Source organism: Onychostruthus taczanowskii, unplaced genomic scaffold (assembly GCF_017590055.1).
Source record: "Onychostruthus taczanowskii isolate IOZ18803 unplaced genomic scaffold, ASM1759005v1 scaffold18, whole genome shotgun sequence".
NCBI classification, from domain to species: domain Eukaryota; kingdom Metazoa; phylum Chordata; class Aves; order Passeriformes; family Passeridae; genus Onychostruthus; species Onychostruthus taczanowskii.
Genome location: NW_024499017.1, coordinates 5,080,801 through 5,096,327, shown reverse-complemented (window position 1 = coordinate 5,096,327; position 15,527 = coordinate 5,080,801). Strand labels below are relative to the sequence as shown.

The 15,527-nt window shown below is 39.7% G+C and overlaps 1 protein-coding gene across 2 annotated transcripts in view; it reads right to left on the bottom strand.

The window, feature by feature from the left end:
• Positions 1–15,496, bottom strand: part of NFATC3 (nuclear factor of activated T cells 3) — a 64,776-nt gene extending 49,280 nt beyond the window's left edge. For both annotated transcript variants that reach the window (XM_041400365.1, XM_041400366.1), the window contains exon 1: positions 15,194–15,496. In XM_041400365.1, the coding sequence (XP_041256299.1) occupies positions 15,194–15,293 (100 nt within the window). In that variant the 5' untranslated portion in view covers positions 15,294–15,496. The remainder of the gene's footprint in view (positions 1–15,193) is intronic.
• Between the last annotated feature and the right edge of the window lie 31 nt (positions 15,497–15,527).

Here is a 15,527-nt window from a genome sequence, read left to right as displayed (position 1 = left end):
ATTAGATTTCACAGTTTATACACATCTTTATAAAGAAATTATAATGCAAACAGAAAAATGGGTTAAAATCCTGAAAGGATCTAAGCTTGAACACTCAATTCAAACTTCATCTTTCATAACTGTATTCCACTTATAATTAAACATTTTTAATCAAAAATCATTAAAAGTTCATCTTTTTGACACAAATAGGATGGAGGTACTTTCTGCAAGCCCTGTCAATACATACAACCACCAGAACACCACATCCATAATATTGATTTACTTTAACAATAGAAAGCATCTTACAGTGACTCACACTTGAATGAAGATTATGAACTACTAAAACCATTCAACCAAAGGAGGTCTAACAAGGAATACTATTAGAGAAACTATGAAGAATTGTATTCCTAAGATATATTTTTTGTAGGTTAGAAAACTCTCAAGTGCCTATGCTAAATAGCATTTTTCAGTGCAGTTGCATGAAGTTTGAGCACAAGTTGTTCAGCAAAATAAGGCAAAACAAAATATTCTCAGACCTCACTAACTTATCCAAAACACAGGAAATATTCCAAAGAAAAACAAGCATTTGAGAAGGAGTACAAGTCCTGTTAACAAAATCAGCAACTTTATCTCACAGGACTGAAGCAGATTTTCTTGCCCCACTTCTCAATATTAAATTAACTGCCAATAGGAGACATTTGTCTGAAATAAAAGTAGAAACCACAACTTTTTTCATATTTTGTAGCCACTGTGATTCCACTCGTGTTTCTTTTCACTTGTAAATAGGGTCTTCACTCTTTATTTTTCACAAATCCAGGCTAGATGACATTAATTGCATCTCTAGGTATTAGCTCTTTTTTAAAGATTATTTTTATTCTGAGTACCAGCAGACTAAGAGTATTTGCTTTAAGATAAATGCATTCTCTCTCAGTTAAAATATCCAGACTGGAAGCTATGTATTTTAGACCTTTCCATGACAAAAAAATTAGTTTGTTAATGAAGTCGGTCTATTACCAGTTTCGCTAATAGCAATCAGCTTAAAATTAACTAAAACAGAAAGAAAACATCAACTCCTCAGAGACAGGGAAGCATTTTCAAATGAAGTGAAAGCACATTGTTACCAAGGAATGGACTACATTCCTCAGCTGTCAAAAGAAAAAAAAAAAAAACAAAAAAGAAAAGGCTGTACCAGCTGTCAAAAGAAAAAAAAAAAACCAAAAAAGAAAAGGCTGTAGGTTCATGAGCAGGGAACAACTCCATAAGAAATCTATTAAAGGAGGCATACATTGCATTTAAGGAGTACTTAGTAACATCATAAACACTGCACGATTTTATATGTATTATGGTTATGTATGACAATTATCTATATTATACATCATTAACTACTATTACACGTGTTAAGAGCATGGAAAATCAGCATAGGTTGATTGCTAAATATGCACACACTGAAAGGATCAGGGTTCTCAGGAAGGACTATTGCACGCATCACACACAATTAACACAAGCTCACTATGTTGAGCACTACCAAAACTGCATTTCCCTGTTCTTTCACTAGGGTAACAAACATTTTTTAAAACATTAATAGAGGGTCTTGCTTTTTGCTGTTTTCCACCACAAAACATGAAATGCAGACAGTAATTGGTTCTAGGTTTTCCACATTGATTGGTGTGTTAATGTGCAAGATCACAGATATCCGTTTCCTAACTCAGTATTAATAAAAGCATAGACCTAGGGAAGAAAAAGGCAATCCTAATAAAGGCTGTTATCTTGCTTATCAAAACTTAGAAATAAAACAGTTACAGCTACAGCTATTATTTTAAAATAATAATAAGAATGTTTTAGAAAAACAGCAGTTGGAAGTCTTCAAGCCCTGTGTGTAACCATTTACTGTCATTAATGGTTTTAGGAACAGTAGCAGCACATTGTTTGCACTAAACCTCTCACCATTGCAAAGAGCCTTATTCCTCTTGCACCAATAATCAAGAAATCTTAAAATATTTAAGACAATTTCTCTACTTTCAGTGTCACAGAGATTTACAAAAAGCAGATGTACATTCAGAATTTCATTTTCACAATGCTGAGGTAGAGAGATCAGACTGGCACAGAATTACCAACACCAGCTGGGAAGAATGGGGAAGAGATGGAGCAGACAGGAGACAGAACTTTTCTGACTCAGGCTCCTGGGGTCCCCCTCCTGACAAACAGCCTCCCCTGAGCTTGGCTGTGCTGGCCGTTACCCCTCCCCAGCTGCACACACACAAAACAGGAAGCTAGACACCTAATGAATATCCAATCCCAAAAGCACGCTTAACACCATGAACACAATACGGTTTGAAATCTAAATCACCCAAATAATTTCCAAACTCAATTGATAAACATGTAGATTTATTTCAGTCTGCACACACAAATCCTCCCCCTTACAGTTCACGTGTTTAAATAACCTGTTAGCTGCTCACAAAAAAGCACAACACTAAGACCTTTACAAATCATGTCATTTATTTTACTAATTATTGATCAGAAACTATGTTTGTCCTAATAAAGACTGCAGAGAATCCAACCTGAAAGAGCTCTCTAACGTATCTTAAGGAACCACTAAGCATACAAACACAAATATACAACTGGGTGGGGCGGGGGGAGAAGAAAATGAAAAAAACTTAGCTGATAACTCTTAAAAGAGAAAGCAGTGAAAATAGCAGAAAACAAATCCAACACAGGGCTTCAAGAAGCAGAGGGCAAACAAAGGGAAGTCTCACAATAGGCAAGTTTAAGGAAAAAAAGAGTTATGGAGAAGCCCGAGGGAAAAAAATGGAGTTATGGAAATCTGGTTACTTAATAGGAGAGCTATTACATCCAAACAATCCTATTGGGGGAGGAAAGACAATAAAGAAGTTGGCCAAGTCATGAGGCCTTCACCGACCATAAAATATGTGAAAGCACTCAAGACACAGAAACTAGGGCAGGCTACAAAGGTAGAGCACAAAAACTACACAAGCACATGGGGGCAAGATGCTAGACAAGACAGACACAGCAAACACACAGACCAAGAGAAGTAGTGCCATTCACATCAAATCCCTTCATGCCACTGAAAAGGCAGGTGTGCCAAATGCTTTCGCTTTAGTAAGGACAACAGAATAAACTGCTAATAAAAATAACAGCAATACAGAGTGAAGAAAACTGGACTCAGTAAAAGGTTAAAAAATAATGAAGGATTATAGGCCAATAAGTTCAACTTCAGTTTTAGAAGGAGTATTAATAGTTTATTTGTTCCAGTAAGCATTTTAAAGGAGACAAAGAAACAAAACAAGTCAGTTTCCTAAGAACAAACCACGTCAAACACATTTTCTTTTACAATCAAAGGAGACATTCTGGACAAATGGCATAGAAAGAAACTCAGCTTTGTTTTTACTTACATAGACTTTTACCACTGAGAAGCACAGAAAAGTCATGAGTCTTTAGAAATTTACCGGAGTCTTCTTCCTCACCCTGCTAAGATCAGGTTCACTACTCAGGGATCACAAAATTGAGCAATGCTCTATATTCACAGAGTATAAGCTAAATAAAGCTGCAGACTTTCATTGCAATCTTACATCAGGCATCTGTGTCATCCACTGTCAATGAGAACCAGAAGGTTGCTCATTTTGAATGTACATTTGCTACTGTCTGGAAACAGCCTCGTGTACAGAAGCTCCTGTTCAGCATTAAAACAATGCTGGCTCATCCCTTACTAAGCTGCTAACTACACTTCAACATAAGCTGTCTTATGGGGAATATAATTAAATAATATCCAGAACAACTGCTTCTAAAGTACATTTTGCTTGCTACTTGCTGTATCAGAGTGCACATTTAGGACTAGCAATGCTTGCCCACCAGTTGTTCAGTCCCCAGTGATACTGGCACATGCACATGTGCAGCTGTGCACTCAGCCAGATTTCTCCAGAGAAGGAAGGTCAATTACTATCAAATGTCTGAACACAAGCCCTGTGCCAGAATTACCCAAACTGTTTTATTATTCTAAGTTTACAAGCCCATAAACAAACATTTTCAGACAATAGGAGTTGCTATAAGGTACAAAGAAAGTGCAACATGACCTAGGTCTTATAAAACTACTACTGTGAAAACAGAACCAGCAATCAAGTCCTTTAAATAGCATGAGGAAAGACCTGAACATTGACACAGACATCATGTGTGTTCTCAGGCAAGTCTGTCTCACTTACAAGCTTTAAAAAGAATGACCAACTCCCCTGTTTTCCACTTCTGTCACGACAGTTACCATTATCTCTTTCTGAACATAATGGTTACAAAAATATTTGTAAAAAGGGACAAAAAGCATATGTGGCTGGTTTTTTTTTATTTCATTACTCTGTAGGTTTGCACAAGTTTATATATTTCTTGGGATGAATGAAGAGTCTTAATCTTCACAGGGAACACAAAATAGTCAATAATCAATAGTTTTTCTTTTGTGTACTTAAAACCACGATTGATGAGAGTTCTCCTTGGTATACTACTGCACTAAAGCTCTATAACTGGATATTTAACTCCAGTTTTCCATTACAAGCTATCAGTTCTCCAGAAACACTTCCTACAAGCTCAAACATCAGCTTAAAAAATCCCACAACCCCAAAGTGAAACATAGCAATGTATTAGTTTATAAGGAGTTCAACTGACTAGCAAGCCAAATATGGTACTGAAAAAGAATAAATTGTGAAAAAAAATTAAGGTAGCAGAGTGGAGTAGGGGGAAACATCCTTCTAGACCAAAGTTAGCAATACATGGAGCAATACTGCAAGTTTAAGTTTTCAGAAAAGGATGATTTACAACTCTGATTTTATGAAGCAGTTCACTCTCTTCGAAGGTTTTGTACTCTGTTTCACGGTCATGTCAGATTATGAAAAAAAGGATAAAAATGAATTTTACTTTTGTCCATCATTAATGCCAGAGGCTGTTCTGTTGTGCCAGTCACAGTTTCACTCATTTTCTTTTGTTAAGCAAGTAGACTGGAAATGTAGAAGAAAAAGAACCTTCTCAACAGTGGGAGCTCATCAATGAGTCTTTTCCAAATTCTAGTCTGGATAAGAACTCATTATCCTTTGTAGAAATACAGAGGAATAAAGAAGCTGCAGTAGTTTAAGCAGTTTAAGCAAGAGAATAATCCAGCATATCAAATGTTTACAACTGACACTGACTAAAATAAGAACATACTGGCTCTTGGGGTGTAACTACACTAAGGTTTTTGGAGCAACAACCACCCTCCCACACACCTTCACACACAAAGGGGGAGGGGAACTGAGAAGAGACGTTCTTTTAACACAGATGATTTCGGCAATCATATTTACAGTGCACTAACACCTGTATATACACAACTGACAGAGTGACAAGCTTTAGGACATGGGAGGAAACAAGCAACCAGGACAGGAACTGCAGGTGTTCACCATCAAATAAAAACGTAACATGCAACTAAATAAACCCTTAGGCCACAGCCTGGTACGCATTTCAACTAGAACTGTTGTCTTAGCGAACATCCAGCTTCACACTGAAGTAATGAAATTAAATTTCAAATAGGGAAAGAACAGCTTTGAGATACATTGTTAAAAGGTTATGTACAAGGCAGGTGAAGAATTCCACTTGTAACTGTAAGATTGAACAAGAATTAGTCATTCTAAATTCAGTTACAAAACAGAAAATAACAACCGGAAGCTCTAAGCAGTGTTTATACCTGTGCCTTCTCCAGCTCTCCTGCTATCTCTGGTTGATATGAAGCATGTCTTTAAATGATAACTTTATAAAGCCTTTGGTTCAGCATTTCATTAATTTTTGTAACAGGTTAAAAATACCTGCTACTTGCTTTAGAAGCCTCCAAGTTCTGTGGGTTCCTCTTTGGTTCCTATTTTTAATCTGTGTCTATATCATTCAAGAGGACACGGTGTTTCACTGCATAATAACCTTGTAGACAAAACAGAAGCTGCTGCCCTCCAGTTTGATGAAGCCTCATTTGTCATTCACTGTCAGATCAAAGGTAATCTTAACACGACCCAGTAGTTCAGAGATATTAGTGTACAGCCTTTTGGAAACAGCACAGTACATGGGCACAGCAGGTACTATCACACAGTATGAGCAGCCATCTGACACTGCTGTTCTGAAGATGAACTATCTTATTCTATATGATCAGGCGTTAGAGTCTGCCAACCCCAGAGCATTTCAGATGTGTGGACATGAGACCTGAGAGAAGCCTGATCACTCCCAAACTGGTGTGCTGTGCCTGACCCACTGGAAGTAGACTGAGCATAAAGGTAATTGAGAAGATTAGGCAAATACCGAGTGAAGGGAACAAGGGAATTAATCATGTGTTGTAATTGCCAGAAGGCCAGGTTTGCCTAGATTCTTGCTACTGTGGGCCAATTTACCATGCACAACTCTTCATTTGTGAGGCAAAGCTAACAGACTCCATGAAAAGGCTCTCCTCAGTTATTCAAACAGAATGAATTGAAATCCTCATCTAATTCAGCTAACTCCTACATAGATGCCTTTACCACCAACTAACCTCTAACATGACCTTGCTCACAGCAACCTGCTGCTCTTTACAGAGACAATGCCAGTTCACTTCTCCAGTCCTGAAGCAAGCACTGAGCAGAAACCAAACTTCCAAAATCAGAAGGTGTTAAGTAGGACTGTATCAAAGAAAACAGACAGGAGTGTGCAAGAAAATGTGTATTTTAGTTTACAGGAGAGTACAGTGACACAGACCAGGGTCTTTGTGCAAACTGGTAGAGAAGGAGAGCAGTAAGGCAAGGCAAGATGTCAGAGTGTGGACAGTTACACAGTGCAGGGGAGACTGAAATGGGGGCATCCCCCTTCTGATTATCGAACAGAGCATGACACAGAGATTGAGAACTGGTATCAATAACATCTGAACAAACTCGTTTGGGAACTCTTCACACCTTGGCCAAATTACACTGTACTGCTGCAGCTAGCCTGCATGACAGAGGGCAAACCATTCCACAGCAGGCACTTCTATCACACAGTTAACTCAGTATTTCAAACCATCAATTATTACAGCTTTTCACCAATATTTTATGATGCAGCTTAAATGTGGACTTCAGGTGCATTATACTCAAAGAACGGTAATAAACCAGAATGACAATCTGAAACTGCCTTGTTTTCCCATCTGCTCACATGAATGTAGAATCAGAAACACCTTGAATTCACTTTGCCAGACTGATACAGTCAAAGGCAGAAACACGAATCAGCCAAATGACAAAGAGAAGGCTGAAGCTGAGCACAAATATCATTTTCTCAGCAAGGTTCAGAATGACACCCCAAAATACAGAGATGGTGATATTAGCATGCCTCACGACTGTGCCACATGTAACTGCACCTCTTCCCAGAGTCCTAAATGGCTTGTGTTTATTCCAGTAGGAGTGGAGGTATCACCACATACTGTACATCAGCCTAACTCCTGCCCCCAACACAAAAAGCTTGGCCATTTGAAGGACAGCAGCATTTGCTCTCAAAAAACTAAACGTGACAAATTACACTGATGAAATACAGAGACTTACATCACGTAAAGAAGCTATGCAAAATACAAAATGCTGACAGATTTTCTTAGCAGTTCTTTGGATTAAATAATGTATTTCCTTATGGCCTCGTTGTTTGAATACAGGTATCCCAAATGACACTATTAAAGCCTTTTGTAATCAGTTACTGAATCTCCTCACCTCCTTCTTGTCCTTGACTTAGGGAACAACTTCTAGAAAGCATCTAAAGATACACATGAGCAGTTATACATCACTGCAGATATTATTACAGGCCATTACGCAGCCATCAAAGCAATGAATCATTGTCACTAACAGTTAATGAATGCAACATGACTGGATTAGCAGTTTGTCATTCTGTCACACTTTCATTTTGGCTATGAAGATACAGAGGGCTACCCTGTAAAACAACTTTAGTTAAAAGGTGACAGCTTCTGCCCTGGCCCAACTACAATCAGTCACAATTTTATTCCCTCTCTAGCACAGAACAAATACTGCCTCTCTGAAAGTATGTCTAAGTCATCCTTCCATTTTTTCCAAAACCATTAAATACATTAAAATATGAGATTAAATGAACATGTCTTACAGCATTTGTTCCCAAAAAAACAATGATAGCAGCAACTAAAACACGAAGATTTTAATTAACCCTCTCCATCAACCTGCTAAAAAAACCCCAGAAAACACCAGAAATATTCAACTCCATTCAAGAATTTTATCTGTATTAAAAATATTTCTCATTTTTAGAAGTGATGACTAATCTTCAAAGTGCAGCCTGAGAGCCATTTTTAAGCATGCAATTCCTATTAATCTAAATATTAATCTAAATAATACGGTACTACATTTCTGGTATTAATGAATTAGCTCTAAGTACTTGCTCACATTTTTACCTACAAACATCTTTCATGCAACCTCAAATGAAGTTTTTGTTTCTGCTTTAAAAAAACCCATCAAAATCACCACACAACACCAAATCAAACCACACACAGAATTCTATTTTCATGACTTTACTGCTGAAAGGTCATGGGTTTGTAGTCAGATCCCCAGAAAGTTCATTCTTCTCTCTTCCACCAGACCTGCAGTGCTGCAGATTCAAAGTCATCTTCCCTGAATGATTTTGAACAGTTCTACGATTTTTTAATGTTCCCTTTTGCCAGTATTTCAAAGAACACCCACAGATGGGTGTACTAAAGGTAGAAGAGAATGCTGGCTTCTTCATAAGCTTGCTCCTGCCTTGCAGTTTTACTTAGCCTTACTGATCATTTCACTCGTCTTGAATTCCACTGTCATTTGAGCCCACATGGCATGCCTGGACAAATGCAAGGACTTGGATGTTGTTTTACTGGCTGGGCTCTCTGCCAAGTCTGCTTCACGTACTTCCCTGGCCCACTAGGGCAGCTTGAGGCAACAACTCCCATATTTACGTTATTGCTGTGAACGGCCAAACTGCTGCTTACTATTGACCCAGGCCCATCTACTCAAATTTATTCTCTCTCATTCACAGCAACATTACTGAGCTGGCTACACTTCAGGTGGCATCAGACAAACTGCTTCCAGATGGACAATACAGACCAAAGTAATGGGACTGTCATGTTTTAAGAAAAGAGCTACTTTTTACTTTGAGAAACAGCAAGAAATTTATAATTTTCAGAAATATATAAGACAAAAGCACTAGCCCAAATGCTTTTGTACCCTGACCATCTCCCACATCCCAAATCTCAGGACTTGTTTTTATTTACACTCTGCCCAAAATTCAGTTGGGAGGAAAGGGGACAGAGAGTGATGTGCAACTATGAATTCGCAAACAAAATAAGTGACATTTTGTCAAACTGGGGACCTTTTTCAAATCCCTGCAATACATAGTGACTCACTAGCTAGTGACTCTCAATGCACTCTGTAGTGATCAAAGGACCATACTGCCAAAACAGAAAAGTTAGTAAATTAGATTAGCCACAACTACAACTGCTTTGCAACACCACACAAAAGATTTTGGTATTTTCCCTGAATAGTCTCATCCTGATCAAGCTTCATTCAAATAGGCAAGATTTATCCAGTATACTGTGAAAAATCACAACATAAACATGTCAGCCAGTTTGCCAGGATTACCATCTTAATCTCTTACTCTTAATTGCCAGGCAATTCTTGACTCCACTGACAGCACTTTAGTACACATTCTCCTTTGGTTCTTCCTCAGTGTTTCTCTAAGCTATCTTGAATTCACAAGACCCTCTGTTTTCGGTCAGATGCAGCTGTTTGGCTTTTCCTCCTCCCCCCTTATCAGTAGATTATATAACCACAGCCTATATGACTGATTTGCATTGTGTCCCTGTGTGTCAATCTTTTACATGCAGATACCAGCATCCACCAGCTTGTAAAATAAAATGATAGCAGCTCAATTTCCTGCAAGTGGTGGTTTATCACTATATATTTAATACTCAGTTATCAAATAAATACTTATGTTAGAAAGGAGAAAAATTAAATGGATTCAAGTAACTTATCCATTCATTCCTTTGTTAGAGTTGCACCAGCTGATCCTATTCTTAACCACACGAGCACTCTTTTGTATAGCAAATGTTAACAGACCAGCACAGACAGCTGTATTTAGATGGATGGCTCAAATTATATATATTAACCACAGTTACCATCTTGTGCAAAGACTTTCTCTCCTACCTATTTATACAGACAACCAAATCTAAACAGAATCAAACTAATTTAAAAAAACAATAAAACTTCAAGTGAAACATACGGGTGTGCAAGGTAGCCTGGTAAAAAGACTTCAAAAGATGTCTCACAAGCTCCTCTTACTCAGCTAGGGAAAGCAAACTTTGCAACAGTTCTGGACCACCTCTTTTGAGCACAAAAACAAATTTCACCAAGCAATCCTCAGTCAACTCACACCATAAGTTCACAGCTACTGCCAGCATCCAGGCCTTCATTTTCCACTCAATCTAATTATAAGACTACTCTCTCTTTTCTACCACAGCTTGACTTTCTTAAGATTATTTACGTTAATCACAACCTCGGGGAAAAGAACAAAAAGTTCATCCATGCTGCAAATTCTTGTCAACAGCTTTGACTGTTTTCTACTCTCTACCAACAATCCCTGACAGCAATACCAGTCACGAATGCACATTTAGGAAGGGAAAAAAGGATACTTTACATATTAATGATGAAGGCAAAACTACAAAGACTAGTATTGTGGTGGTGTTTCTGTACAAGTCAGTGGTTTTAAGACTTCTATGACATTCATAAATTAAATAACACATACATAGTGCCAGTTTTCACTACAAGAGAACTCTGCCTAGCTGAGGGAAAATCCAGCACCCATCATCACATCAGAGCACTTGGTATGTGGGCAGGAGACAACTGCTGAGCAGCCCAAGCAGCTCATGGATGCTCACAGAGAAAGGTCTGACACGAAAACCTCCAAACAAAAAGATCAGGTATTACTCTGACGGCCACTATAGCAAAATGTGTATTTCAGTCGTGCTACCCAGTAACAAACCAATAACCCACCAGCTCTAAGTGAAAGGAAAAAAATCTCAGAGGAGAACAGGAGTAGAAGTTCGTAAATCAATGAAAGAGAGAAATCCAGACATAGCGTCCTTTTGCAGAGTGAGGCTGCAGCTCACAAAGATGTTTTGAACAGTCACTAAATTCATCCCGGAATGGGATGTATTTTATAGTCTTCAGAAGAAAAGTAAGAGATATTATAAGATTCATTTGTAACAGGATTACCAAATAGTATTACTTAACCAAATGTTAAGTCACAGGAAATACGAAGAACCCGTTTTCAGCTTGTTTCATGATTTCCAATAAAATAAAAAAAATACTATGAACCTGAAGTCCAAGGAGGGTAGTTTGATCATAAACTAGGTAGTTTCTTATAAAGCACTCATATTGTGGGAAAGCAAATAAACAAAATCAACCAGGGAAGATTGTTTATATTTCCATGTAACATGGAAATATTAATTTCTCCTTCTCTACTTCATAATCCAAGAACAAAAGGTAGAAGTTAGGGTGAAACTCATATTGCTGTTTCACTGGGTAACAAAACATTAGCCCCTCTTCAGCTCTTAGAATACTTAATCAGAAATAGCGAACATTTTAGGTAGGATGCTGAAGAGCAGCATCAATAACTCATCAGTAACTCTTCATCTTCTGATTATTGAACAGTTTGCAGCCTCTAATTTTAAGTTAGTTCTGATTTCACATACCAATAAGAAATAGTTTTGCATGACACAGAACCCTGTAAGATCCCAAATTCCCAGCTTAGTAGTATATACTCCAAGTACAGCTTTTACCTTGTAAAAACTCATTCTTTAAAAGAGAAGATGAACCCCTAAAATAAAACTTCAGAAAATATCATAGCAACTCATATTGGCTTCCATTTTGAGAAGTTTGGCATTTAAAAAGTATAACGTGTCCTCAGCAGTGTGAAAAACTCAATGCAGTTTAATTGCTTAATAAATTCTAGACAAATTCTCCAAAATGACACTGAATAGTATTGCAAAACTGGTGGTGGTGAAGGGAATAGGGGCATCGTTACAAAAGCATTCAAGCTAATTCAATTACTCAAGTGTCACATATTACATCCCAAAGGTGTCTTCATCCAAAAGACTAAACCAGGTGGCACATCAAACACTGTCACTGACAGTTGCATGCCAGTCTCTTCCAGCAGACTGTGGAGCACCTGAACATGCTGTAATGCACATGCTGACTTAGACATTTCAAATGCAGCTGATACAAGGTGGCAGGATGCATGCAGATGCTACTGCAGCTACCCAACATTTTGCAACAGAGATTTGGTTCACTTCAGAGTGAACTATAGCTTTACCTTTGGGCACCGGAGGCTTGAACTTCTTGGTCATAAAAAGATGAAGCTCATCAGTTCCTAGAACATTACCAAACGCTTTTGGTGCTTAACACTACAAAACCAAAGTGACAATTCCTTGGTGCATTGGGATAAGGACACTGAACAATCAGAGAAACAGAAAGCAAGAGTTTGCACAATGTCTTGCTCAGTACCTAACATCCACTTGAAAGCAGCTGAAGAGCTTTTGAGAATCTTTAATTTAGCAATTACCTGAGCACATTTTTACCTCCTCTCAAAAACTACCGGAAATGTGCTACCCCTTTTAATTTCAATGCAGGTATGCTGCAAAGATTGCAGTATTCAATTCATCAGGGATTTCAAGCACCTTCACATGTCTTCTTTCATGCATTCTCCTCTGCAGCAGGAATTACAACTTTCAGATCAAGCAAATAAGCACTAATGCAGAACAGAGGTCTCGAGTCCTGCCACTTAGCACAAAACTACAAATGTCAGTCCTGATATCGTGAAACCCACTGAAATTGTTCTGTGTGATAACTAAAGATCCCACCTGATTTAATTTTTCTTACTGTTCTTTTAATATCATAAAAAGGGTAATCTACTGCCTGGCACTAGCACTTTCTTAGTAATTCCGATATCAAAAGTATTTCAAGGAAATGAAAGAATAACTCACTTTTCCTTGCTTTTGATTACAAATACAGTTAAATATAAATATGTAACTGTATGTACTTATACGTGTACATATATAAAAGAATAAAATCTTCACAACACTAGAGTAGTCTCAGTATAAAAGACACCATTAACATAGATTTCCATGTTATTTGCACAAGAACTTCGTACCAGACACTTCCTCCATCAGAATGCCTGTCTCAAACTTCTAGAGACAAAGCATGAAGGATCAGAATATGTGTTTAGGTGTTTTCCAAGATCATGGAAAACTTAGTAATTTTAGTATTATTTATTTCAAATTAAGCAACTTTCCCTGTGACTTACATGTTTTATTATTAGCATACATTTGAAAAAAAATACCCTTATGCTTACTTTGCAGCACAACAGACACCATCATTGAAGGAAGTGATATGGGATTACGAAATAGATGCTTTAGGGAGCTCTAAGAATTTTTTTTTTTTTTTTTCATCTAATGTATTTGGAAGAAGGGGTGAAGAAAACATAGATTTCCAATATGGGACCTCTCATATGAATTCTAGTTTTTCACATGTAAAATACATGGGCAGAATAAACAGATGAGCTCTGGCAATACTTTTAACAGAATATATGAAGGCAGAGTCCTACTCTAACCCTTTCCCCTGAAGGCCACATCTGTGCACAGCAGGCAAGATCATTTCCAGAATTCTACAAAACAGTAAAATTACTTGAGTTTCAGATGCAGAAGTTCTTACTGAGAGTTACAGCAAACAAACCAGTTCATGGTCCAAATACCACGTTTTTAAATTTGACATAAGAATAGTTATGACTTATCAAGCATGGTAAATTCTCTGTATTCAGAGTAACATCTGAACTGCTTGTTAAGGACTGCTACCCAAATACAAATATAACAGCGAGTTGACACCACACTAGTATTTCCAGTTTTCTGAGAAACTTGTTCCCTCATTCTCATCTATCGACAAAGGAACGTAGTTTAGACACCCAGTTTTATGTCAAAATAACAGAAATGGGGGTGTCAAAATTATTTTTGTTGTCATTTGTTCGCATGTTTTCCATTGTTTTCATACGGTACTGTAATGCACTTATCTAGATTACAGAATTCAGGCCCCCTTCACAAAACAAGACATCTGCTGTTGTACTGAGATGGAAAATAGACAAAGCCTTCCCTGATCTGAACGAATTTGCAAATTAAATCTGAGCATCAAGAAAGTTAGGGATTTTCTAAGAAGTTAATCCTGAGTGCTTTCACACAGACTGTATCAAACAATTTTTTTTCTAATTAACTTAGGCAGACAACCGAGTCAAACAACATGGCTGCATCATTTAGCCTGGATACAGCCGTGTTTCAGAGCTATCTTATCATCTAACACTTAGACATAAGACAGCCCATTACCAATTAAAACTTATTTCAACTATGTTAGAAAATAAAGCATGCAGCCATCAAACTCTGGTACAGCTAAACAAGGCACAGCTGGTCCTTATTGATTCTTCACGCCACAATTCACAGGGAATACTTTGTTTTCTGCAGTTTCAAGAAATACGACCTTTTAAAAACAGGATTTTCAAGCTTCAGTACTACAAAACAAAGTAAAATGGAAGCACTCTGAGATGTATGCGTGCATCTGTACCCACGGAGCCAAAGAGCCATCACATCTCGACACGCGGTGTTCGCCCAGCACACGTACACAAAGTCGGCAGAACACACTGGAGTCACTGGGATGTTCTATATACGGGGAGCACTTCGGTTGAAACTTTTCATCGCAAGTGCCCGAACACCGCCCCGGTAACACTTGGCTGCTCTCTGCCCTGTCCCTCACCGGCCCCATCGCGCTCCCCGGGCTCGGGGGGCGTGGGGCCACCAGATCCAACCCGGGGCCTTTTCCCCGCCGGCGCCACCGCGCCCGGGGCGGCTCCTCCCGCACGATGCGAGCTCTTGGGTTTCTTTTCGCGAAGAAAGTTGTTACGGCGGGGAGAGGCCCGGCCGACCGCCCCGGAGCCCCCGCGTCCCGCGGGAGGAACGGGAGCGGCGCCGGGAAGCGGCCGCGGCCTGAGGGACGGACGGACGGCGCCGCTCCCCCCGGGCTGCCGCCTCCCGCAGCGGCGGGGCCGGCGCAGTCCCCGCTGCCCTCCCCGCCTCGTTCGGAGGAAAACAGGAACCCGACCGACCCCCCCCGGCCCCGGGGCGCACCTGCGGGCCCCAGCGGCGGCCCGGGGCCGGGCTGCCCGTCCTCGCCGAAGATCAGCCTGAAGTCGAACTCGTCGGTGGCGCCGCAGTTTGCCGTAGTCATGGGTTTGGCCGGCGAGGCGCAGCGAGACCCCGTCGCCCCTCAGGGCCGCGCCGGGTCCTGCCGGGCTGCGCTCGCCCCTCAGGACGGCCGCATAACACCGGGCGGCGGAGGGGCCGGAGGCGGGGCGGCGGCGCGAGCGGCGGCTGCGGCCCCAGCGCGAGCTCCGGTGCCCGGGCGCTTCTGTCACTCCGGGGGGGCGGGCGCCTACTCCGGGCTGCGGCTGGACCCGCCCCC